We start from the raw sequence: 24,382 nt of genomic DNA on the forward strand, positions 1-24,382 counted from the left end.
AAACGATATTATCATAACTTTCTTCAATAAACTATACAAAGCTATTGGAAAAGTAATAAATTTATGATTTCAGAAAAATTGATATCGATTTCTAAGTAATAGATATATTTCCTTCGTGTTTAAAATGAAATGAGTGAACTACATATTCCCAATAAAATTAACCGTTAGTACATAAGCACCCGTGTCCATGTTAGGTATGGCTATGTGTAACCGACCGGGTTTTCCTCTCGACCGGGAAAACCTCGCATTAATAATGTTTATCGATGTAACACGAGTACGAGACGAACAATGGAAATTTCACAATTTTTCCACATGCCTCCAACACTCAATATTTCAGACGTGGAGATCTTCATTGATAAAAACATAAATTTGTTCTAAATTGATAAAATTAATGCCCTCTTTCGTCTAATTTCTTAAACTTTGTGGAGTAATATTTATAAAAAGAAGTTAAAAGCTAAATGAGTTAAGACGTTTTCCATGTTAAATTATTAGTTAGCAATTAATATTCAAAACAAAAGTAATTCGCATCAAGTGAAACAAAAGCACATAATTATGTATGTATATGTATTCGATATTTTTTAAGTAGGTATTTTCATACCATACAAATGTGCTTGTATGTTATTTAATACATACAAGCACATTTGTAGTAAAAGTAGTATCCGAATGAAAGAAGATTTTTGGCCTGAACCGAAGCCGATGGTTTAACAGACCCAAGAAATTCATTCAGACATTAGTAAAACGCTATAATAAATATTTATAAGTGGGCTTTACCGATAAATTGTATTTAAGGGGTCATTCGTTCTCAATCCTGCCATTTGTATAAGACCATTTAGTGTTTAAGTCACCGGTTACGTAATGTTAAATACTGTCGAGAAATTCCAGACACGTGTAACTCAAACATTGTACATTGTACATAGTAACATACTAATTATAAAGGGCAAACAAGTCGAATTATGCTAGAATTATATCTAGAGTATTCTTTACAACAATAACAACAACCTGTAAATTTCCACTGCTGGGCTAAAGGCCTCCTCTCCCTTTGAGGAGAAGGTTTGGAACATATTCCACCACGCTGTTCCAATGCGGGTTGGTGGAATACACATGTGGCAGAATTTCATAGAAATTTGTCACATGCAGGTTTCCTCACGATGTTTTCCTTCACCGCCGAGCACAAGATGAATTATAAACACAAATTAAGTACATTTATAATCAGTGGAGCTTGCCTGGGTTGGAACCCACAATCATCGGTTAAGATGCACGCGTTCTAACCACTGGGCCACCTCGGTCCTTTATTGCTTCCTTAACTCGTAAATTGAATTGAAATATCGACATTTATTTGATTAAGATAATTGTATTTATTAATTGCTTCTCTTAAGATATTCAATAAATATCTTCTTCGCTTCCGTCTCAAGTTTTTAATTATCAATTAAGCTCCAGATGTGGACGCAGTCTGTCGAAACGTCGATGCGCTGCATGATAAATTATATTTATTAAAATTATTTGCATAAATTTTCTAAATATAATAAACTTTTAATACGTCCTGGTCGTTGAAACATTTGGGAAATCCACTTTGATCTTCCGTTACAATCCCGCATATCGGTATTTACCAAAAACCCAAAACCACAAAATAGCAATCGGTTTTTTTTATTTGTATAATAATACCATGTATGTACAATTTACAATTTGACCCGCTGAGTTTTTTTCCCCGGTTCTTCTCAGGTCAGGGTGTATCCTTTACCGAAACTGTGGTAGTGTTAAATTTGATTATCAATGAGTAAGCAATGCTTCCACATTGAATAAAGGAATTTAAGATTGAGTACATGCTATCGTAGTATTTATTCTGTAATTGATTGCGCATTTATGATATGAGAACTTATTAGGATACCTTCCAATACCAAGCTATGATTATCGGTGAACACTTACTTTCTGGTGGGCAATTGGTAAGTCCATTTATGACATTAAAAGTAAGTAGTATAGGAAATGAGATGGCAGAGTAGAGATACTTATTCTGATGTAATATTGTTAGATATTATACTCATATTTATCAGGATAACAGCCTGGCCTGGCTTGCCACAGTTGAAATATTGACACTAAATATACCTACTACGAAATTTGTTTATTTGCGACATCACATTAGAAATTTCTTAAACTATCTGTGATATTTTACTATATTTACTTGGTGGTAGGGCTTTGTGCAAGCCCGCCTGTGTAAATACCACCCACTCGTCATATATTCTACCTCTGAACAACAGTACGCAGTATTGTTGTGTTCCGCTTTGAAGGGAGAGTGAGCCAGTGTAACTACAGGCACAAGGGACACAGCATCTTAGTTCCCAAGGTTGGTGACGCATTGACGATGTAAGGAATAATTAATATTTCTTACAGCGTTATTGTCTATGGGCGATGGTGACCACGAGGTGGCTCATATGCTCGTCCGCCAACCTATTCCATAAAAGAAAAAAAAACATATTGTCAATGTATTATATACGAAAACCTTTCTCTCGAATCACTATATCTTTTAAAAAAAATCGCATCGAAATCCGTTGCGTAAATTTATAGATCTAAGCATACATGGAGACAAATAGTGGTATGCGACTTTTTTTATACTATATAATGATACCCTCAACTGTATCCGTAGGAAGAGTGGCGCTGTGAGTATTTCAAAGTGATATCGATCTGATGTCAGAGACTGAATGTCATAACGAACAACGTACGTACAGTCGGGGTAAGAAAAGGTTCGTCACTTTAAGGTCTATTTTCGGGTGCTCAGTATGAGCGATATCCGCTTTACCGATGGAGAATTACCTATTGCGTCGCAATAATTTGATGTTTAGATACAAAAGGTAAGAAGAGTTTAAGATTTGATAAAGGAATTAATTTGAAAACTGACGAAGGTTTTCTTACTCTAACTGTACTTGTAACCCGTTTTACTACGATCCAATATGAGCGCCTTATAGTTATATCCTATGAGGAGAACAAGCTAATATCCCAGGCGCAGGTGTGCGGATAAACTGCACAATTTTACCAGCGTTAAGTTTATTTCTCACGAGTTTATATTGTAACAACTGCGCGATCTACGGTAGGCTGAGATTAACGGTAATGTATCTACTTCCAAAAGGTTTTAGTTTCTAAAATGTTTAAGAAGATTTCTTTATATTAATATTGACTTGATATAGCCTTACCCGAAGACTGAATATCTGGATCTGGTTCAAATATTTCAAGTTATTTTGAGTTTCACATTTTGTTGTTAAGTTGGCTATAGTAAAAAAACCTCCCAAGTTTTTCTTAAAATTCAAACCGAAGTCATTGGAGAAGCGTGTTGGCGAAACTATAGCTACTTCTTCCTTAAAAATAGAGCAAGTTATTCCTCGGCTATAGATACCTACTGTACATTTTTATATATGGACATCTGTTACACCAAGCATTTGAAGGACGCTATTTTCTTGAAGGTTCCCAAGCCGTATCGGTTCAGTGAAACAGCTAGGGAAACATAATAATTCGATGTAAAGAATTTTATTTAAATACTCCCTGAAAATGTGAAAAACGTCCCTAGCAAAGGTTAGTGTAGTTATAACTTCGGTAGTAATAAAGAAGTAACAAACATAAAACATTCATGAAATTTGCAAAGCGAGTGATGAAAATTGAATTGTTTGTGAGTAGCTTCCTTTAAGCTTACTTTGTTTTATTTTCTCGACTATCCTTTTAGTTTCTCTTTATTAATACGGCTGAAGTACCCAATAATTTACTTGATAATATGACTTTGTTCAAGTCTGGGTAAATACGACCTGCTTTTCATATATTCTTTCGCCAAACAACAATACTTGTGTTGTGTTCTGATTTAAAAGGTAAGTGTAACTACAGACAAAAAGGGCATACTCGTAACATTTTAGTTTCTAAAGTTGTTAGTGCATTGGCGATTTATTTAATGGTTACTATTGGACCGCTGGCACTAACTATCCTGATGGCCAATCTTGCTAGGGACCATATAAAATTTTCACTTTCACAAATTAAATTGAAGAAATAAATTTAGAGTAATACTTGCAATATCTGTTCTTGCAAAAACTACGGTGCACATTTCGGCCCTCGATATATTAGCGAGACACGTTAACGTCACATAAACTTTAATTATTTATGGACCGAGTAGTGAATGCCAACTCCTTAAACTAAATAAAGTTTGGGAATAGCCACATATCATGAAAATATATCTTAAAAGACAATTCGTTATTTATTACGAGGTAAGCATCGATAAATAATAACTTGTTTTGGATTCATATTTCGTTACGAAAAGTTAATTTTAAAAGCATTATATAATTTTCTATGAAGTTTAACGGTCAGGGCGGTAATTCTACTAATAATATGTCAACCTTTCAACCTTCTAATAAAACAACGATCCCTTTGCGGTTCGGTTGAAGTTAGATCGGTATAATATTGAGATTGTATCATAGCCGATATAAAAAAATAGAGTTTATCCTCAGTTACGATGAAGCTGGGGCTTATTTTTGTAAGGAATAGTCCAAGTTTAAGCCGAATAGAATCAGGAACTTATCATTACAGATATAACTTAGTAGAATTCACCCTTTAGTGTTACCATTTATTATATAACGTTTTTAAATAATTCAATTTATTTTCCTTTGTTATTATAGCACGCCAAGTCTCCAATTCGTTCTCAGGATATATTTTTGATTCCCTATTATAGAACAATTTTCTTCAGTAATTGTTTCATCGTATGAGTTTGGAAACATGAAACTTAACTTGTTTAATGGGTTCTACAAGAATTACTCATACCTACTGCTTTATTTGTTTGTTATTTTCATTCACAAGTTTTCCTTTTATATTTAAATAAATTTCGTATTAGTAAAATCTTTATTATAGGTACGAATATAACTCAACGCGTATATGAAAATTATTATTATTAGTATTTGAAAACGAGTAGTAACCAAAGACAAAAAAACAACCCTAAAGATAGGAAGATATCGAATGATTGATTGTCCAACCACCGAACTTTTTGCTGTTAATCGATTCTATCACGTATAACTTTATACTGGATACGATTGAGATGATTCTTGATTTATTAGACAAGGAAAAAATCAAAGGTTCACATTCATAAATTTGAAAAACAAGATAAGTTCCTAATAGTAAAAATAAATCATTGTTTTTATCCTTCGAACATTGACGCACATAGCATTTCGATAACGTTTTAACTTAATGCTTTCATGACGGGTTGGAAATAATTTGGTGATTAAAACAAAAGACTATCTAACAGCTAAATTGTGTTGGAATTATTTCACGCGTCTTGTTGAGAATTTTAGACCTAATATTGTTAGCTGCCCAATCCCGTGTCATGCGGGGAAATGTGAGATACGGAATTTACCTAATTGTAAACGAGATAAAAAATCACCATAATTATTCACAAATTTTTGAATAAAGGCATTTTATGCAGGCTTACATAGGTTGAAAATTAAATTACAGTTGATTTATATGAAAGTAGGTATGTACTTTATAAAAGCAATTAATAATTAAAGTAGCTCATAATATAAATAAACAATAATTAAAATATAAGTAGTAATTATAAGAAATTTAAAAAGTTATCAAATATTAAAACGGCAAAGATTAGCAAGAAAAATATTTTTTTTTTTTTCGGTTATCTGTTTTGATTATATTAACGAACCTTCATCAATACCCGATTGAGCAGTGCATCCCGTTGCATCATTATTTTAAGCTTTTTAGTATTTTATTTTAGTCCGTATACATTTTTCGGTATATTTTTAGTCATTAATGTACACGAAACGCAATATGATTTTCCTTAGATATATTTGAACTTTTAACCATTTTTTTCAAACGTCATAATTTGTTACATTTTTATCAAAATAAATACGAATTTATTAATGGCACATATAGTAAATTAAATCATAACAAGATTCATCATAAAGTTTAGAAGAAGAAGGTATACGTACCCTAATACCATACCAAATAAAATTCTTCAATTTTAATTGAAGGTCAGGAGATCAATTTACAAATTTGAATTATTAATCGTCAACTTTGACGTGGTATTATTATAAGAATATTGACATTATATTTTGTACGTGATAACTTTAAGGTTCCAACCACACATAGATAGATTTAATAATGATATAGGATAGGGATCTTGCTATTCAGTCTATACAAAATATTTCTGATTTACTGTGGAATAAATATTGAGGTGCTACCCACGCTAAACCCTTCAATCACTACATAGTAAATAAAATCCCTTGCCGCTGTCTGTCTGTCTATCCTGTCTGCATATGCTTAGATCTTTAAAATTACGCAACTGATTTTGATTTGGTATTTTAATAGACAAGGTGATTAAATACATTGTGAATTTAATATAGATCAATATGTCCTTACAGCATGTGATTACAGATTTAAAATTCAAACATTTAATTAAATTATACTTAACAATATTTAATTAAATTATAATTAAATTATTTATTATTATATTATACTCATAAATTCAGACAAATAAGCTGTGAATATGGTATACAAAAACATTCTGCAGTTTATTTAGTTTTAGGATGCATGAGGGCGAGGACGAGTGGGACGCTGGTAATATATATATATATGCTCAAATATTTCAAATTAGTTGTTATTAATTCAAAAACAAGTGTTTTGTTAAAACTGTAATTAGTTGTATGAAAACTGTGAAGGTAAATCTAATGACTTCATGTTAAATTCTGTTAAATCAATTAAAGTTTGGGTTGTTGGAAGAGATGGCTAATTAGCCAAAAGTCCGCCTGTTGTACAACACTTTTAATTTACATTTTTTCTTTAATATTTTATTTTATGTTTTTGTATGTAAAATTTTAATGTATTGTAAGTAATTTTGTGTTACTTTTTTTTGTTTGTGGTGTGCAATAAAGTATGAAGTAATTTCAAATATTGCAGACAAATTTTCACTATTCAAAATTTCCCAGAATTATTCAAAATTAATCTTCTGTCACATAATGTTTACATAAATGTTTCAGTTCAATTTATAAGGAAACATTATATAAAATCATTGACCTTAAAAATAATGGCAATAAATAAAAAAGACAATAAATTTAGTATCAATTTTACTTTAACAATAAATACAAATATCACAAGTAAAATTGTCATTTTCATTTAATTACAAAATTAATGACATTAATTTTATTTAACATTATATGCCCAGCCATTACAGATTATAAAACAACAACAATAATATCAGATTATTTGTTTTAAAACACCCTGTCTTATAAGAGTCTGGCATTCAGATGTTGGTAAGAAATGTCTACTGTTTTTCTTGAGCATAATTACATCACCATCTTCCAATTCAAGCTTCCCGTAATCTGTGACACATAGTACCTCAATATATAGAGATTTCGGTGGCCTTAGGTTTTCTGTGAGATCTATACCACTGTAGCCTATGTCTTCTCCCAGTGATCGCATATATGTAGCCAGATTTGTTGAATATTTTGAGAACCACTCATATTCACTATCTGATAGAAGCTCTCGCACATCTGGTGGCAAGACAGAACCAAACTCCCATCGCAAAGTCTTAATTTTTATCATTCTATTGTAGAGATAGGCTAAAAGACATCTTTTGTTCCTCTCTAAAGCTGAATGACGGACTTGAACGGTTGTCCATAGTGATTTATTTTCAGTCGTTGCATTGCTAAAACATTAATGATCAATAAACATTGTACATAACCAAAAAAAATTTATTCAATTTTAAAAATTCATTCATGCCTTCTAACCACTTGGTTAAAGAAATGAATCTTAACTTATAATTAAAAATGACAAATTGATAATTTACTATTACATTATAAAAAACTAAAAACTTACGCATCACTCATATTCATTTTAAAGAGAACATGCATTTCTTGTATGATTTGACGTATTTTTTCATCCTAGAATGAAAGAAAATCTTATTATAATAAATTTATATCATATATTATCACAAAATTTATAATCACTACATGATTTTTAGCAGTATTCCAAAGATCTTAGAAAGATATCAAGATATTTACATTATATAAATCAATTGTCTCGCGGTTTCTCTCCGCTTCTTTTAACAGTTCTATTACTTTCTCTCCAAACATCACAAAAGAAAAATAAAGTCAGTAGTAACTTATAAACAGAAAACCTAACTAAAATTTGAAAATAAATTCAAACTAAAACAAACTTTCAATGTGATTGTTTACTTTCAAAATCATATTTCAAATGTCAATGTATTGTCACCGTATTTGTTTTTTCTTTTAAACTGTACTATAAAAAAGGCAAAAATATTATAGCATGCAGCTTCGTAATTTTATATAATCCTTTCTATTAAATGCAATGAATATTTAAAATTTTCATACGTATTATAGATTAGTACATATATGTATATGATTGATGAAAAAGAGGAACTTTTGAGTTTCTTATTGGTTCCTCTCAATATTTATATCCATGTATAAATAATAATTGGAACCTAAGGTTAGTCCTTATTAAAACACTTTTCATTATTATGAGCATCGATGCTGATTTTCAAAACACATTGCTAAATAAATTAAAACGATAAGTTTTATATATTTTGCTAGCCGAATATCCGATTGTTGTGAAATTCCCTTCTACGCAGTTGTTGACGTTGATAAAGTTCAAAGTTGCTGTGACGTTACTACATAATCACATTGAGCTCATTCATTCCCCATTCCATTTTCATTTTCCATTTTGTGATGGCATCTTGTCCTCATGCTCATTGCGCACGCGTACTTGCAGCGATACGGTTGCTTCTTTAAGAGCATAAACATAATATTTCAAAACATGTTATTGTGTCATTACGAAGTATAAATTTAATAATTTTTATTGAAATATACGTTATAGGTATAATATAATTTAATTCTAAAGTGTGATAATCAAAATGAGTGCCAAAAAGGTTTGCGAAACAAAAATTTTCGAGGACGAGAATACGGACTCTGGATTTTTATCTGGACCGTTGAGTGAACAGCTGTTGTCCTCGGATGATTTGGATACAAGAGAAGATCGGTTAGATAGTGAAAATGAGAAAAAAGTGATAAGTGATTGTACAGAGCTCGACAGTGGTGTGGACTTGTGTTTGTCAGAGTGTCTGTCAAATGTTAAACTCAGTGATCTTCCGACCAATACCCAGGGCCCCTTAATAGTTATCGAAAGCGAAAGAACCCAGGATATCCCACCACTCGCCATATTATTCCAGCAGGATGACGACGGTGATACGTAAGTCAACTTATTGTCTTTCTTTAAAACAAATCTAAATGGCTTTCAATAATATGTTACATTATGTAAGAAAAGTATGTTATATTGTCCATTACTAATACATTCATACATATGAATATACAATATTTATCTTGAGTATTTGTTTCCTAATTTAAATAAAGCTAGGATGCATTAAAAGGCAAATGTTTAAATGATTAAGAAACAACTAAACATACTACAACTTACAATATATTAAGTCTCTGATTGTATTAACATGTTGACCACCAAGCCTTTGACTCTTGAGTATTGAGTATAACACCAAATATTAGATTTATTTAAATTTTGTTGTAATATTCGAATATACTAATTTTTCGAGTTAATATAAATAAACTCGAAAAAATATTATTATTATTGTCATATTATTAAATGAATATTGGCATTTCTTATATTTGATTATCATGATCCCTTCCAGTGTCATGAATTATCTTAGAGATTCTACTTATCAGAACTAAAAATATTGTTAAACTACGGTCTCCGAATGGATCTTCCTATGTGTTTTAACAAAATACAGTTGTTTCATTGCTCCTTGTGGGTACTTTAGTTGTTATTTATTACAAAAAAGATTAATATTTCATACTATAACTATGTAAATTTAATATGTTAATAATAATCATTTCTATGCAAATAAAATTTATAATTATTGTATATATAATTCACAGTTAAATGAAAATTAACATTCTGACTTCCTTATCTCAACTACCAATTTAACATGATGCTACAGCTTCCTGTTTGAATTTAAATAATATATAATTTTATATATCCTACACTCGTGTCAATGATCAGTGCATTATTTTATCCTATAAATTTAATATTATGTAATTACAATACATATTTTTTTTATAACAAACTACCTACAAGAGTTTTTGTGGTTAGTTTTTATTTAATGTTTCAACTCTGTACAAATGTTTGAGGTCACACTATATATATGTTTACATAAGTGTGTTGTAATCATTTTAAATTTAAATATTACCATATTTTATTGGTAACCAGAATAGTATTTTTTTAATAATAGGAAACAAATGCTTAATATAATTTAAATAAATATTAATTAGTATAATTATAATAATTTTTTTTTTTATTAATTTTTTGGCTGTATTTGTAATGGTCTGTTTATTTAATATTATCTGTATACAGTTCATCTACAGCTAGTTCATTTCAATCAATATATTTAACCATACAATTTTGAACCTTATTCACATATGAATAGGACTGAGATTTCAACTACAGTAACTTTTCCTGTTTTAACAAGCTTTTATTTAACTTCAACACATGTGTATAACATACTAATTCCAACCCATTGAGCATACTTTTTTGTAACAACATACAAAATAAAAAGTTTATTCGCTACAAAGCTAATGTTCATTGTAAAATAGTTACATTTTACAAAATGCATTCACCATTTTGCAAGGTTCAATAGATTGGAAAACCCGCTTTGTTGCTCTCACTGTTTTCTTTATCACGTTGACAACTGCAGTATCTTGTTTTGATTAATACATTTAACAGACTTTGTAATTGATTTCAATTATTTTTTTTACCTAACAAAATTAATTGGTCGCTATTCTCTGATGTTAAGTCTTAAATTAATATTGTATATAATATATTATGATGTAGATGAGTTGTTGTTTGAGATGTTCTTAATACGAAGCTGATAAAAAAAACTGTGGGAACAAATATTTTTTGCTTAATCACATGTTTTGATTTTTGTATTTATTGTGAGAAACACTCAGAAGTATTGTGGTATGTAATATTTATCACAATAGTAAATATGTCCTGTACATATATCGAATTTTTTTTATAATTTATCGGAATCGATCACGCGCGAATTTACGCATTTAACTTTACATTTGTAAAGATTAGATTCCTTATATTAATTGTGTATTATTTTTTAACAAAATCCACTATCTTCTAGGCAACTCCACATTGCTGCGGTTCATGGTTGCGAAAAGTCAGTCGGTACACTAATAAGAGTGTGTCCAGACAAGGCATGGCTGGACGTGCCCAACGACTACGGCCACACGCCTCTTCACCTCGCAGTTATGAGCGGTCACGCCGTCGTCACCAGAATGTTAGTCAGGGCCGGAGCCTCCTTGGCCATGAGAGACGTCAGCGGAGAGACACCCATTCACAAAGCTGTCGCTGGAAAGAGACTAGAGTGCTTGAAAGCGCTACTGTCGGCGGTACCAGAACACCCACCTAGGAAGCTTTCGACGATATTGAATCAGAAAAATTACAAAGGTATTTATCCATTGTATACTTAACACTAACTAACTTTTCCTATGAACTTGTTTAGGTGATCAGCTGGCTCGTAAAGACATTTGGTATTAATTATATTTTTATGATTGTTTACAATTCCTTTTTTATATCTCAACAGCCTCGAAATGATCGTTAAACTTAGACGCAAGACGTTATCTTCTCTCAAGTATTCGCGTTATCGTCTATTCCCTCGTTTTTCTAACCTTTGGCACACATACTCTTAACATTTTACTTCGAACGTTTTCTGAGATAATGTTCTAAAAGCGAATATTAACCTCAAACTGTCGGCTAGATAACATTTGCGTACTTTTACGAATTCGCAGAGATACTTGAACTTTTAATTACTTGGAAATAATACACATGGAAATATTATTAAGTATTACTTAATAATATAAGGAGTTTGCTGTTATTGTGTTAACTTTGGAAATATTTCCGAAGCGCCGAAAATAAATCTTTCGATAAATTATCATTCTAGTAGCTTAAGTAGTGTAATGGCATCCGTTTGTAATTGTAACGAACTACGTTATTCGAATGACGTCATCGTACAGATAATAACAGTGGTCGTTGGGGTCACAGATAATAATTACAACTGGAATATTAATAAACGAGCTCCGTCTGCAGCTTCATTTAGTTAGACATTTCTCATAAATATATAGCTTTTTTACAATGCTCTCGGACCTCCTTATTAATCTGGTATCTAAATATTAATTAAAGAATAATACACACAGTTGTATTCACGCGACATCTGCGTGTGTACACTGTAAACAATGTTTGCATTTGACCTGTTTGAAAAAAAAAATTAATATTATAAAGTTTAATTATTTCAAATTCAATTGAATATAGTTATTTATTCAATTGAAATTGTAAACGTGTATTTTTTTTTGTTGTTTTGTCATTCATTTCATTCGCAATACGGAAATCCCACAGCGCTGCAATTCCCTTAATTGTTTTCTATGTACCATAAAGTACCAGCTTGTGATTCACAAGTAAATACCCAATAATCGGTTTTTCCATCATTCTCTTTAAAATAAAAATGTGCCCACACACAAGTAGACGGCGACAGCGAAAAGAGCATCATGTCTTTTGCTGCCACGGCGTACTTAAAAATCGGTTTTAAGGTTAGCTCTCAAAGTGCGCCGATTTGTATTTCACATTTATCATCAATTAACTTGTCTTTGGTATTTCGATATAGGTATTTGCCTTTGTAAGCTGCTCTTTTAGATATCAAGGATAGAACGGGTTAGTATGGATTAGTAATCTTTAATATATTCCAAATATAAGTAATGTTATCTCTCGTTTGTGTAATGGAAAATACTTTATCGATTTGTTTTGCTTCTATTTATATCTCTTGACATAAAAGTCGATACAAAAATGAGACGGTATTATTTGCTTAATTTATAATATTTAAACATGTTTTTTAACAACAGATTTGAATATAAATATTCTCGAAGTTGAACTTTTTAATATAAGCGTGGCCTAAACTATTTATTTAATTATGTAGCACTGGAATATCAATCACAAAAAAATATAATGATATCATAAGATCTTCATTTATCTTGACCTCTTGATACGAAACATCAAAGGCCTCCAATACAATGCGATAAATGAATTGATACAGCGTTATGAGAAAAAATATCTTTTGTGAACAATTCATTGATATTTTTATTAATTTTAGATGTTTTAATATATTTTTTTAATCTCTGATAAGCGATTGATTGATTGATTGATTGATTATTATAGCGTAGAGGTTCACGAATTGCGAAGCGTTTTGGAAGTAGCTGATCCATTGGACATTTTTAATGTGAGTGAACATATCACGCTGAACAAGTCCGTAAATGGAGGGCAAGATCAAGATTAAGGTTATTTATCAATTAATTGATAAATAAAACTTAAGTCATTCTTTCCGCGTTATCAATTAGATCATGGATAGTCCAGTAGAATGTTAATCGTAATTGCATAACGGATATAGAAGTGGTTTGCGGATATCAGAGGCTGTTTACCTTCACCGGATGGCATTGTCCTATGAAGAATTGTCCATCAGGACACAGCACGCGAGAACACGTCATCATTATAAAAAAATCGGTTTCACTAGGATCTTGAATTGTAATAGAAACCAGTTTATATACACAGACGTTGTTTACGCGTTCAGTCGCCGGCTTGGGTTTTCAAGGTCTCAATTGTGCTCTGTGCCATCAAATTCCCACAGCACAGGAAAATAACTATATAGTACAAAAAGTATTCGTATAAATTCAATTCCTAAACTTACGAATTAACGCATCATTACTCAGAACTCTATCTGGTTTTGAGTCGCGGTTTATACGAATATACCAACCAATTCAGTTAGTGTTTGCGGAAAAAACATACATGGAATTGTTTTCATTATTCGTTATCTTCGATTCTGAAATAATCCACATGAAATCAAAGTCAGACAAAGTAATATCTAGTGTACGTTTGGATTTTCCCGATTTCGTAAATTTCAATAAACAAAACATTTCTGCCGGTCGAAATAATAAACTTACGTACGGTTTTTCCGGCGTTATACAATGTCTTATTCTCGCCTCAACACTTTCAGCTTTGTATTCTTCATTTGCATTTGGTTTTACCCGTTCGTGTAGCGTCGTCTTTGAAGCGAAGTTTATATGTCATGATTATTTTACATCCAAGTTTTGAATTGTCTACATATTTCCTTGGCGGTTATTTCTTATGATCGGAGTTAAGAATATAAAAATTGATGATTATATCAAAACCTGTTAGTTTGCGAAGTAATAACAATCTAAAGATTTTGGAATAACCCACACACGTTGAAGATACCGAACTGTATAAATACGGTAGGTTGGCCCGCGGTCCGCGGTCACGACGACCCGTGGGTATTCCCAAAGTCAGGCGCTGGCGTAACAGAACGAACCGGCTAGCAGTGAAAGCGTGTGCCTATTCGTGAAACGAAACGTTTGGGCTACCCGATCTCAGCGAGCGCGCTAATTGAAAGGTGGTTACATGAATGCAAAAAAACCCACGGTCGATTCTTTGCCATTCTATCTACATCTGGTACGTTCAACCGATTCATCTTCGTTTGTTAATATTATTTACTTAAAATTTATTCAGTATGAAATTTTGTAACAATAATACCTACTTCGTCAGATAAACATAGGTGGATATCTAGAGCTATACGTTACACACTAAATGTAATAAATTATGTTTTTATTTTTTATTTTATCGTTTTACTTAGAAACTTTAAGGGAAACCTATGTGAAATAATTGACGTCGTCTCAGGAAAACCGCAGAAGTCGACGAAGCGCAACGCCATTCCGTAATGGTATTAGGACAATATCAACTGTAATGATGATTCTTTCGGGTTATTCCCACGTGAAAGTATACATACAATTATAAAAATACAACTACGGAAATCCCAAACGGGCTTAACTGTTATCGTGCGATTATATAAACTGCATCCTCTTACTTTTACTCCACCTCAATGTACTATTGTTATCTATAATAAATATTTTATCAGTCTTAGTTACTTGGTTATTATTTTTTTATGTTTGAAACAGTCTGCTGTTGGAATGAAACCTCTTTAGTTACCGCGTACCGACGTGTGGACACATTCGATCCCTAGATATATGAACAGTACCCGAACATAGGCCGTTATCTTTTAAGTGTTTCGAATTCTTTTCCTCATCGTTACTAGGTTACAATCTTATCGACGCTTTTTGTGCGTCATCTATCTCTTTTCTGTGATTACCGTCAATTGTCCTCTTATGTCGAGTCGAGATGGCCCAGTGGATAGAACGCGTGCATCTTAACCGATGATTGCGGGTTCAAACTCAGGCAAGCACCGCTGAGTCATGTGCTTAATTTGACTTTGTAATTCATATCGTGCTCAGCGGTGAAGAAAAACATCGTGAGGAAACCTGCATGTGCCAAATTTCATAGAAATTGTTTCACATGTGTATTCCACCAACCCGGATTGGAACAGCGTGCTGGAATATGTTTCAAACCTTCTCCTCAAAGGGAGAGGAGGCCTTTAGCCCAGCAGTGGGAATTTACAGGCTGTTGTTGTTGTTGTCCTCTTATGTTTTAAGTGTGATCGAATATATAAATCATTAACAGTTCATTTATTCACAGTCTGATTTGTATATTATATTTGATGTCGACTTTATTATATATAGATTACGCTATTTATATTTTCTTGGTATTTCCAAAGTATATGATAAATTACACAAGTACCGTGTCGTAATGAATTATAGTGTTGACGTTTGTTTGAAATCGACTCATTTTATTCTACAATATATGTATGTAAATCTTTACAAAATAAGCTTCTTTACACGTGTATATTTTTCAGTGTAATTATTGAACCTTTAAAATACATAAAACATAAACATAACCAGACTGTGAATTTCTCACTGCCGGGCTTAGGCCTCCTCTCCGTTTTACATATTCCACCACGCTGTTCCAATGGAAATTAGTGGAATACACATGTGGCAGATTTTTGATGAAATTAGACACATGCATGGTGTTTTCCTTTGCCGTCGAGCACGGGATGAATTATAAACACAAATTAAGCGCATAATCCAGTGGTGTTTGTCTGGGTTTGAACCTGCAATCATCGGTTAAGATGCACGCATTCTAACCATTAAATTCCAATCTATTAAATGATGCGCCTAATTTATGTTAAGTCGAATCAAGGTTTATCAGATGATAGGGGTAAGGATATCGATTTTGCGCACGCGCTCGTAAGTCCGTCGTAACGGAAATTCGGTCAGGGGAAGCTATTATAATTAGAACAGAATTGCACCAGAAATAGCTGATCGACCTATTTCGAAATAGTAGTTTCGATACGCTGTTACGCATCGAATTGAAAAACCTATTTATTCCATGCAAATATATCTATACTTAATATTATAAAGAGGAAAACTTTTTTGTTTGTTTTGTAATGAATAGGCTCAAAAAGTACAAGACCGATTTGAAAAAAAATTGTACCATTCGAAAGCTGTATTATCCACGAGTTACATAGGCTAAACGAAAAGAGACGTATGTACACCCGTGCGAAGCTGGAGACGGTCGCTAGTCTTTTGTTATTTAGGGATTCCTCTATTCCTTAAACTAGTGATTTATTCCTCGATAAATGACTTGAATAAATCGTATCAGCTTATGTAAAGATTGTTACTAAAGCATATATTTGCCTCGGCTGAATGTCACGTACGTATTCAACTATGTTAACGTTATCAGTATCATTTGTTTTTTTAATTTAAGTCGGGGTTTTCCACAGTTTGACCTGGTTTTTCATGTACTTGACTCGTATCTATAGTGAAAATTTCGTCATTTGTCGCGGATCGTGCCGTGGTGAAGGTTGCTTGTATTGTTTTATAATATGTCCTTCCATCGTTCGCCATGTAGTAAATAAACGTATGTATATAGATTGGTATTTAAAGAATGTTTTCTGTTCGTATTATTTTGTATGAAAGCAGCCACGTTTAACATTTACGAGTACGGAAACGAAATATATGTCGTCTGCCTTATATGGCGAGGGCAGTTCGCTGGCGCGTCGGTCGTCAGTCGTCACATTAATGGGAAAACCCCACCGTCCCCCGCCGCGCCTCGCCGCGCCCCGCCACCGTCCGGCGAGCGGCGCGCGCGCACCGCACCTACACGTTGCGTTTTAAAATTTAAATAATCGCAATTCATAGCATAATATAAACATATTTACAGCCTCGTGTCATGCGTATTGTTTTTACTACGTTACTCTAGTACAAGTGACTAAACGCTCACTCATATCTATCCTAACCACACATCCACCTTGGATTAATATGATGTAATCAATAGTGGAATTTTTTTATACACCAATAGCAGATAATATCGTTTCTGAAACAATAATTCGTTTTTAATAAACGCTACGTGATATTCTCATATGACATAATCTATCATGCTCGTGTTTATGTGATGTCGGCGTTTCTAGATATATATATATATATATATATATATATATATATACGTATGTACATATTTACACGTGTCAATGGAGTTCATAATTGGATATAACTAGTTTGCTATGTCGCTATGTCGTATGTTTCGACCGATATGAATCCTTGAGGACGTTATTCAAATGCGAGTAAATTAATTTGTAATTAATTTATACCCATTAAAGTTTTGTTTAAATTTAAATTCCTTTATGTAATAATGACAATAATAATTATCTATATCGCTATTCTTATATTTCTGAATATGAATTTTAAAAAAAGAAATTTACTGTTCCATTTTTAAAAATGACGTACGTGCCTAATTAAATACAGATTTTTTAGTTACTAGTCAGTATGAAAAGTTAGCATAGTTAGCCTTGTCGTTATTTCGACGGTACTATTATTATATTTAATCTTAAAATAAAATGGAATTTGTAAATGCTCATACAATTTGTAAACTTAAAAAAAGCCTGGATTTCAGCGATTTATTTTCGACGCGGTCGAAATAGTTTTGGAGTATTTCCAACTTCATCTATTGATTCTGGATACACCGGTGATGAAGAATATTCTTTACAGTTTTGTCTGAATAATCATTCTGAACCGGATCTTGCTGATCTTTGATCATAATCTTGCATTTTATTTATCAAATACCTAGAATTCGCTTATTTCTATTACATCATTTTATTAATCTTTACTTAAAGAATAATTTGTCCGAATGAATAATTATCAACGCCCAGTAATTATTGGGTCTAGGTAATCGGAATTTGGAGCTAGTTAGGTATTGTTTGGATGTTTCAACTTTGTAGGGAGGAAATAACTATTAGTATATTAATTATAACCCTACGATTTAAAAATAGGCATCTTATATTTTTATACGAATCCTGTTTGTAACATTTTTTTATTATTTAGTCGGATTATTATATATATAATTCAGTGTAATGAATGACTTTCGTGAAATTACGTTTAGTGTTGCATTTTTTACTTAGGTTTTTCTAAAAAAAATTTAAACTATTAACATCGAAAATACCTAGTAACTACTACTTAATATTCATAGAATATAATATGTCTTTCTATTTTCCTTAATCGATGTTTTCAACATGAATATAATTAAAGTTACCACTAGTAAACATATTAGAAGATTTGTATCTTATTTGTTGAAAAAAAAAAGGGTTTTTTTATGTCAGGATGCCAGACAAGTACATGAGCCAGTTGATTGCAAGTGGTGTCCTTGGTCCATAGACACAGGCTCTACGAGAATTTCGAAAAAAGCTCACTTGTCCTTCAAATTAGGACTCGATACAATTTTCCAGCAATAGTACCCTAAGCTTAGCGTAGCTTTGAAAACCCTGCAAGCAAATTCTTGTAGTGATTAGTAAATGATGTGCGTTTGAACGTTTTGTATAATGTATAATATTTGTTGTTTTAGGTCAGACGTGTGTGCACCTCGCAGCCACAGCGGGACACATCGAGTCGCTCCAAGTACTGGTCTATTTTGGAGCCGACATTAACGCCAGGGTGAGTTCTATTTGCAATTCTTAATAAACTTTGCAAAATATTTTAATGATACGATAGATACAGATACTGTACTCTGTGACGATTCAAACAATATAAAAGTAAAGTAACAGCCTGTAAATTTCCTACTGCTGGCATAAGGCCTCCTCTTCCATTAAGGAGAGGGTTTGGAACATATTCCACCACGCTGTTCCAATGCGGGTTGGTGGAATACATATGTGGCAGAATTTCGGTGAAATTAGACAAATGCAGGTTTCCTCACGATGTTTTCTTTCACCGTCGAGCGCGAGATGAATTATAAACATAAATTAAGCACATATATATAGTGGTGCTTGCCTGGGTTTGTAACCGCAATCATCGGTTAAGATGCACGCGTTCTAACCACTGGGCCATCTCAGCTCAAACAATATACTTTCAATATATTACCCATGTATCTCTAAGACCTTTCTCTTTGTAACGGGTCCGTAACGCTTGAGTCACAAAGGTACCTGGGGGAAATCCGCTAATCAGTCCGTCGACTAATCTCTTGATAACGCGATAAGTGTTGGGTTTTTTTCCGCCTCCAACACGCATAAAGTTGGATCAACCTTGCGCCCGCTGCCAAAGTCTGCCTGCATAACCCCAGGGTTTTACGGAGGTCAGAGTGCTTCATTGAAAAACCCCACATTTTCCCTAAAGAAACGCCCACACATAGTTTTTAAACGGTTAACCTTATCGGTGCTCATATATTTATATGCGAGACATTTTATGTCTAGTAATGATCGATACTATGATAATTAGTATATGCGCAATATTAATGATAATATTTTTTATCAATTCTATCTACTTGACTGTAGATATCAGATATTCTCCGGACAGTAGTACGTAGTACTATTGAGTTCCGGTTTGAATGGTGAGTCAGTGTAACAGGCACAAGGGATATAACACTTTAGTTTATGTAAGGAATGTATCAAATTAATTTAACAAAAAAGAAGACCCGCTAAGTTTCTTTCGCCGGTTCTTCTCAGGTCAGTTTCCTTTTTCCGAAGCAGTGGTAATGTTTACTTTGACCATCAATCAATAAGGGTAATGCTTCTATGTTGAATGAAGGAATTTGAGTTTGAGTTTGGGTACTGTTTCTTGCGGCGTCATTGACGGTGCGAACTACTTACCATCAGGTGGCCGATTTGCCCATCTATCAAAAGACATCTATCAAAAACTATTGAAACAATAATTCTGACAATATTAAACTAGAACGTATGTACGAAATGAGATCGTTTGCAATGAAAAAGTAATTTTAGATATTTTTGCAATTGTGACGATGTCGTTCTGTATGAGCGATATAGTTAGTTGGTACTATATGAAGTAGCTCATGAGTGTCTTCTACCATAGGAAGGTCTGGCGGGTTGGACGCCACTGCACGTGGCGGCGCGTCGCGGGGACGTTTCCCTCGCGAAGTTCCTGCTGCAGCGCTGCGGCGGCGCGGCGGACGCGCGCGACTACGCGGGCCGCACGCCGCGCCGCCTCGCGCGCTCCGCACGCGTCTGCGCGCTCTTCGCGCCCGACGACGACGAAGACGACAGCGACGACGATGTGAGTACTCGTTACCAACCAGATTACGATCGTGTTTCATATATTTCATGACGATTTGCCGATTTGATTTGACGACCTCCATGGTCGAGTGGTGTGTACACCGGTTTTCATGGGTACGCCACTCTGAGGTCCCGGGTTCGATTCCCGGCCGAGTCGATGTAGATTACCATTAGTTTTCTATGTTGTCTTGGGTCTGGGTGTTCGTGGTACCGTCGTTACTTCTGATTTCCATAACACAAGTGCTTCAGCTACTTACATTGGGATCAGAGTAATGTATGTGATGTTGTCTCATATTTATATTATATATTTATGCCAGACAGACAAACAGTTATTGTCAACGAAGATTGAGTAAATGTACAGCTCATCTACACATATAATAAAATTGGAGTGTATGTTTGTAATATTAAAATAGCCCTTTTTGACTCAATGCATATGTATGTATACACGGTACACATACCAAAATAATATTTTTTTACAATTTTTCTGTCTGCCTGTTTGTTCCGGCTAATCTCTGGAACGGCTGGACCGATTTTGACGAAACTCTCACTGATATAATAAGGAGAAACTTAGGCTATACTAATATTCTTTTTTGTTAAATTCAAACGCGTATAACGTCGTGGGTACAGCTAGTGTAGTATATTATTTACCGGAAATATTACAACCGTAACCTTATTGAGCTCGTAGTCTGTATTACAAATTAAAAAGATGAAATTTACTCAAGCTTTCTTTCTCTTTCAGATGTATGACAGTGACAGCGACAGCGACAGTCTGTTCGAGAAACTGCGACAGAACGCCAACCCCATCAACGTCGCCTGATAAGACGCGTCGTACAACAGCGGTGTCACTTACAACAGAGAATATTGACCTGACCTTGCATACATCGTTCAAAACGAATATTTTATCTTTGCCGCTCTGAAGTATGGTATTTGGGCACTTCAGGTAATTTCGTAAATATCTGTGACAAAATTAATAGCGATTACTGAGAACCCACTTACCGCTGCTTCAGAGCGGCAAAGTTAAAATAATTGTATCGTATATATTATCATATTATTATATAGCGAGGAATTATAAGCTCTATTACAGCGTATATGTTATTCAAATGTAAAACTGTATTAGAATCTTGAAACCCACTTCATATTATATACGATAAATGTAAATAATAAAAAAAAATAGAGATTCAATGACACGCCTTGTTATTATATACTTTACCTATATACAGAGCATGTTGAATTAATTATATATTACCGGCAAATTCCTCATGATTCAATGATATATTAATAATTTCCATTTAATCATCGTTTAAGTACATATTATATAATAATATGCAATTAACAAGAGAAGTGCTTTAGTATATCATTAAGCTATTATTTGGAACTGTTACTGTTATATTTAACCATTTTTTTATTCTTCATTTGTTTTGTATTTTATTATTATATCATTTAAAAAATATATATTTAAAGTAGGATTAAAAAATATTTCTTATGCTAAAAGCGAATTAAAAAAAAGTAATTGTGTTGAAATGTTTTTTAATCTATTTTATATTCATATATGCCTGTATAGTGGGTATACTTGCCGTATATAATTGTTTAAAAAAAATGGCGCCTTAATCTAAGCAACTAATTATATCATATCTTTGATTGATGTATGAAATGTAATGTTCTAAATTACTTCGAATATTGAATGTTGTAACTAAATTACTAAGTTACTCTTCTCTAAACTATGTTTGTCGTAGTTAAGGACTCAATTTGTTGTTTGTCATGTATTTGATATTGAAGTGGGTCGAAAGTGACACGACTAAGCCTTTAAGTGCTTAGTTATTGTAATGTTACATATCCAGGATTCCATTTCGTTACAACATGTTATAAATTTAAAAAAAAAAGTGAAACTAGAACACATTATGACAATTTTTAATTTATTATATATTTGGCTGAATAATTTTTCCTTTCACTTTTTGTAAGTTTTTTTTTTTAATGTATAGTCTGTAATGAAATGGAGCATATGTAACAATTCAAAATGTCTTCCTAAATATTGAATATTTATATTGTGTTACTAGAAATACTATGTTCTATTAAATATGTGTGTTATATGTATTTTATTTATTTTATACTCTTGATAATAAAATTCGAGGAAGGCATTGTAAATTAGGCCAGTTATAAACGATATATATTGTACGGTCTTGCCCTAACTTTCGTGAGAAAACAGCGGTTAAGGCCGTTTTTATCGTCGCGCCGCAGAGTTTTCAACTACGAAAACGTTTAACGCGATTAGGTTACAGTAGACAAATGTTTGTTAAGAATCAGCTGGTTATTGTATAAGTTTAGTGTTTAGTGTGCAGTTATACAACTCGACCGCCGAATTTCTCGTCGGTGAAGCGCCGGTCGGCGTACACGATCGCACGATCCAACTCAAGTAGGCCTCTAGTTCGTTAATTGTAAAAATATTTGAACGTATGTTCTGCTAGTCGTTGTATTTTATTAAATTATAACATGTTTGAATAATACAGATATTTTATTTCTCGACTTGAAACAAATACTCATTGAGTCAAATTATCGATACGAACGGCATTTAATCCTTTTTTTTTATTTTACAATAAATAAATAAACTTTTGAAGTTTATGATTTAGATTAAGATATGATTTTATATATTTAATTTATGTGTTGATAAATATAATCAGATTGGAACAGAACCGCCTGATGATATCAAAGATTTAATATAAATATATAACATTCTATTTCATAGTGTGATGGTGTACGCCAACCTTTTGACGCAAATATTCACTTTTAATTTATTTTTATTATTTCTATATATAAGTTCGTTGTACACGAATTATATTCACGTAGTACAGCTAAGTTTCTCTATTATTATTTGTAACATATATATCGTTTTCAGTTACAATATATAAAATAATATATCATATGCTTTTTGATTTCATCCCCATTATGACAACCAGCGGCGTACAAGCCGCCACAATATTTTTACTCCACAAATTGACGGTTTCAAAGTTACTATTAGCATTTCTTTAAAAATAACATAAGTTAAACAATCGAAAACTAATTGAAAGCCTACGCATGAAGAAAATGTTCTTAAAAACCTTAAAATATATTTTAGAGGAGTATCATTTTTCGATATACATTTAAAATAATAATTTCCAAGTACCCAATATACAGACTTTGAACCGCAATTAACAAATGCTGAATAGGTTCGCTAGGCCCATCTATCAAAGCATTGTTATTTACTTTATAATTTTGCATAAAAAAATAAACATTATAAATAATTCATTTAATGTTGCCCGAAAAAAAAATATCAGTCGAATTAAAACAACTGCCATACGTTCATTCACTAAAGGTGAACGTTTGAATTAGTTTTCTTTATATCTATGTAATAATAATTTACTGGGCGAAATTTGTACTATACGTTTTTAATCCAACCTCATTTTAACAAGTATTTACAAAAATAATTCTCAATATTTCTATATTATAATATTCTTATTATCTGGGGAACAATTCTATGAATTATAAAATTTTAAAACGAGTACCAAATCCGTTTCATAAAGTCATCAAATTTTGTTAGGAACATTGTTCCCTTAATTCGACTGTGGCGGATAATCTTATGGATTAGATATCTTCACAATGGATATATTATTTATATAAAAGCGTAAGCTACAATACAATACACAGGTGCGCTCAAGATTTTGAAGTTTAATCATCCTAGGTTCTGCCAGCCTGCCCATGATATTATAACTTTGCCAATAGAGCATATTGTGAAACAATCAGGGCTTTCTTAGACCTAGAACCTTTGATCACTCTATAAAATTGGACTATAGA

The 24,382-nt window shown here is 32.6% G+C and overlaps 2 protein-coding genes across 2 annotated transcripts; one reads left to right on the plus strand and one right to left on the minus strand.

The window, feature by feature from the left end:
- Positions 1 to 7,159: 7,159 nt before the first annotated feature.
- LOC124531867 (DNA replication complex GINS protein PSF1-like) lies at positions 7,160 to 8,221 on the minus strand. Its single transcript, XM_047106426.1, has 3 exons — positions 8,025 to 8,221; positions 7,840 to 7,904; positions 7,160 to 7,669 (listed from the first exon to the last, which is right to left on the minus strand). Exons 1-3 carry the CDS (start codon positions 8,094 to 8,096, stop codon positions 7,219 to 7,221), a joined length of 588 nt encoding a protein of 195 aa, XP_046962382.1. The 5' UTR covers positions 8,097 to 8,221; the 3' UTR covers positions 7,160 to 7,218.
- A 449-nt stretch (positions 8,222 to 8,670) lies between these two features.
- Positions 8,671 to 23,472, plus strand: LOC124531691 (NF-kappa-B inhibitor cactus-like). The gene is made up of 5 exons (XM_047106189.1): positions 8,671 to 9,228; positions 11,177 to 11,502; positions 18,901 to 18,989; positions 20,358 to 20,558; positions 21,297 to 23,472. Exons 1-5 carry the CDS (start codon positions 8,894 to 8,896, stop codon positions 21,372 to 21,374), a joined length of 1,029 nt encoding a protein of 342 aa, XP_046962145.1. The 5' UTR covers positions 8,671 to 8,893; the 3' UTR covers positions 21,375 to 23,472.
- Positions 23,473 to 24,382: the final 910 nt, after the last annotated feature.

Source organism: Vanessa cardui, chromosome 8, assembly GCF_905220365.1.
Source record: "Vanessa cardui chromosome 8, ilVanCard2.1, whole genome shotgun sequence".
NCBI lineage: Eukaryota > Metazoa > Arthropoda > Insecta > Lepidoptera > Nymphalidae > Vanessa > Vanessa cardui.

Excerpts from the sequence above, each read along its gene's own strand:
- LOC124531867 (XM_047106426.1), bottom strand. The coding sequence starts at position 8,096 with ATGTTTGGAGAGAAAGTAATAGAACTGTTAAAAGAAGCGGAGAGAAAC. Across the intron at positions 7,905-8,024 it reads AGACAATTGATTTATATAAT|GATGAAAAAATACGTCAAAT; the intron begins GTAAATATCTTG and ends CTTTCATTCTAG. Across the intron at positions 7,670-7,839 it reads AAAATGAATATGAGTGATGC|CAATGCAACGACTGAAAATA; the intron begins GTAAGTTTTTAG and ends TTAATGTTTTAG.
- LOC124531691 (XM_047106189.1), top strand. The coding sequence starts at position 8,894 with ATGAGTGCCAAAAAGGTTTGCGAAACAAAAATTTTCGAGGACGAGAAT. Across the intron at positions 9,229-11,176 it reads CAGGATGACGACGGTGATAC|GCAACTCCACATTGCTGCGG; the intron begins GTAAGTCAACTT and ends ACTATCTTCTAG. Across the intron at positions 18,990-20,357 it reads GAGCCGACATTAACGCCAGG|GAAGGTCTGGCGGGTTGGAC; the intron begins GTGAGTTCTATT and ends CTTCTACCATAG.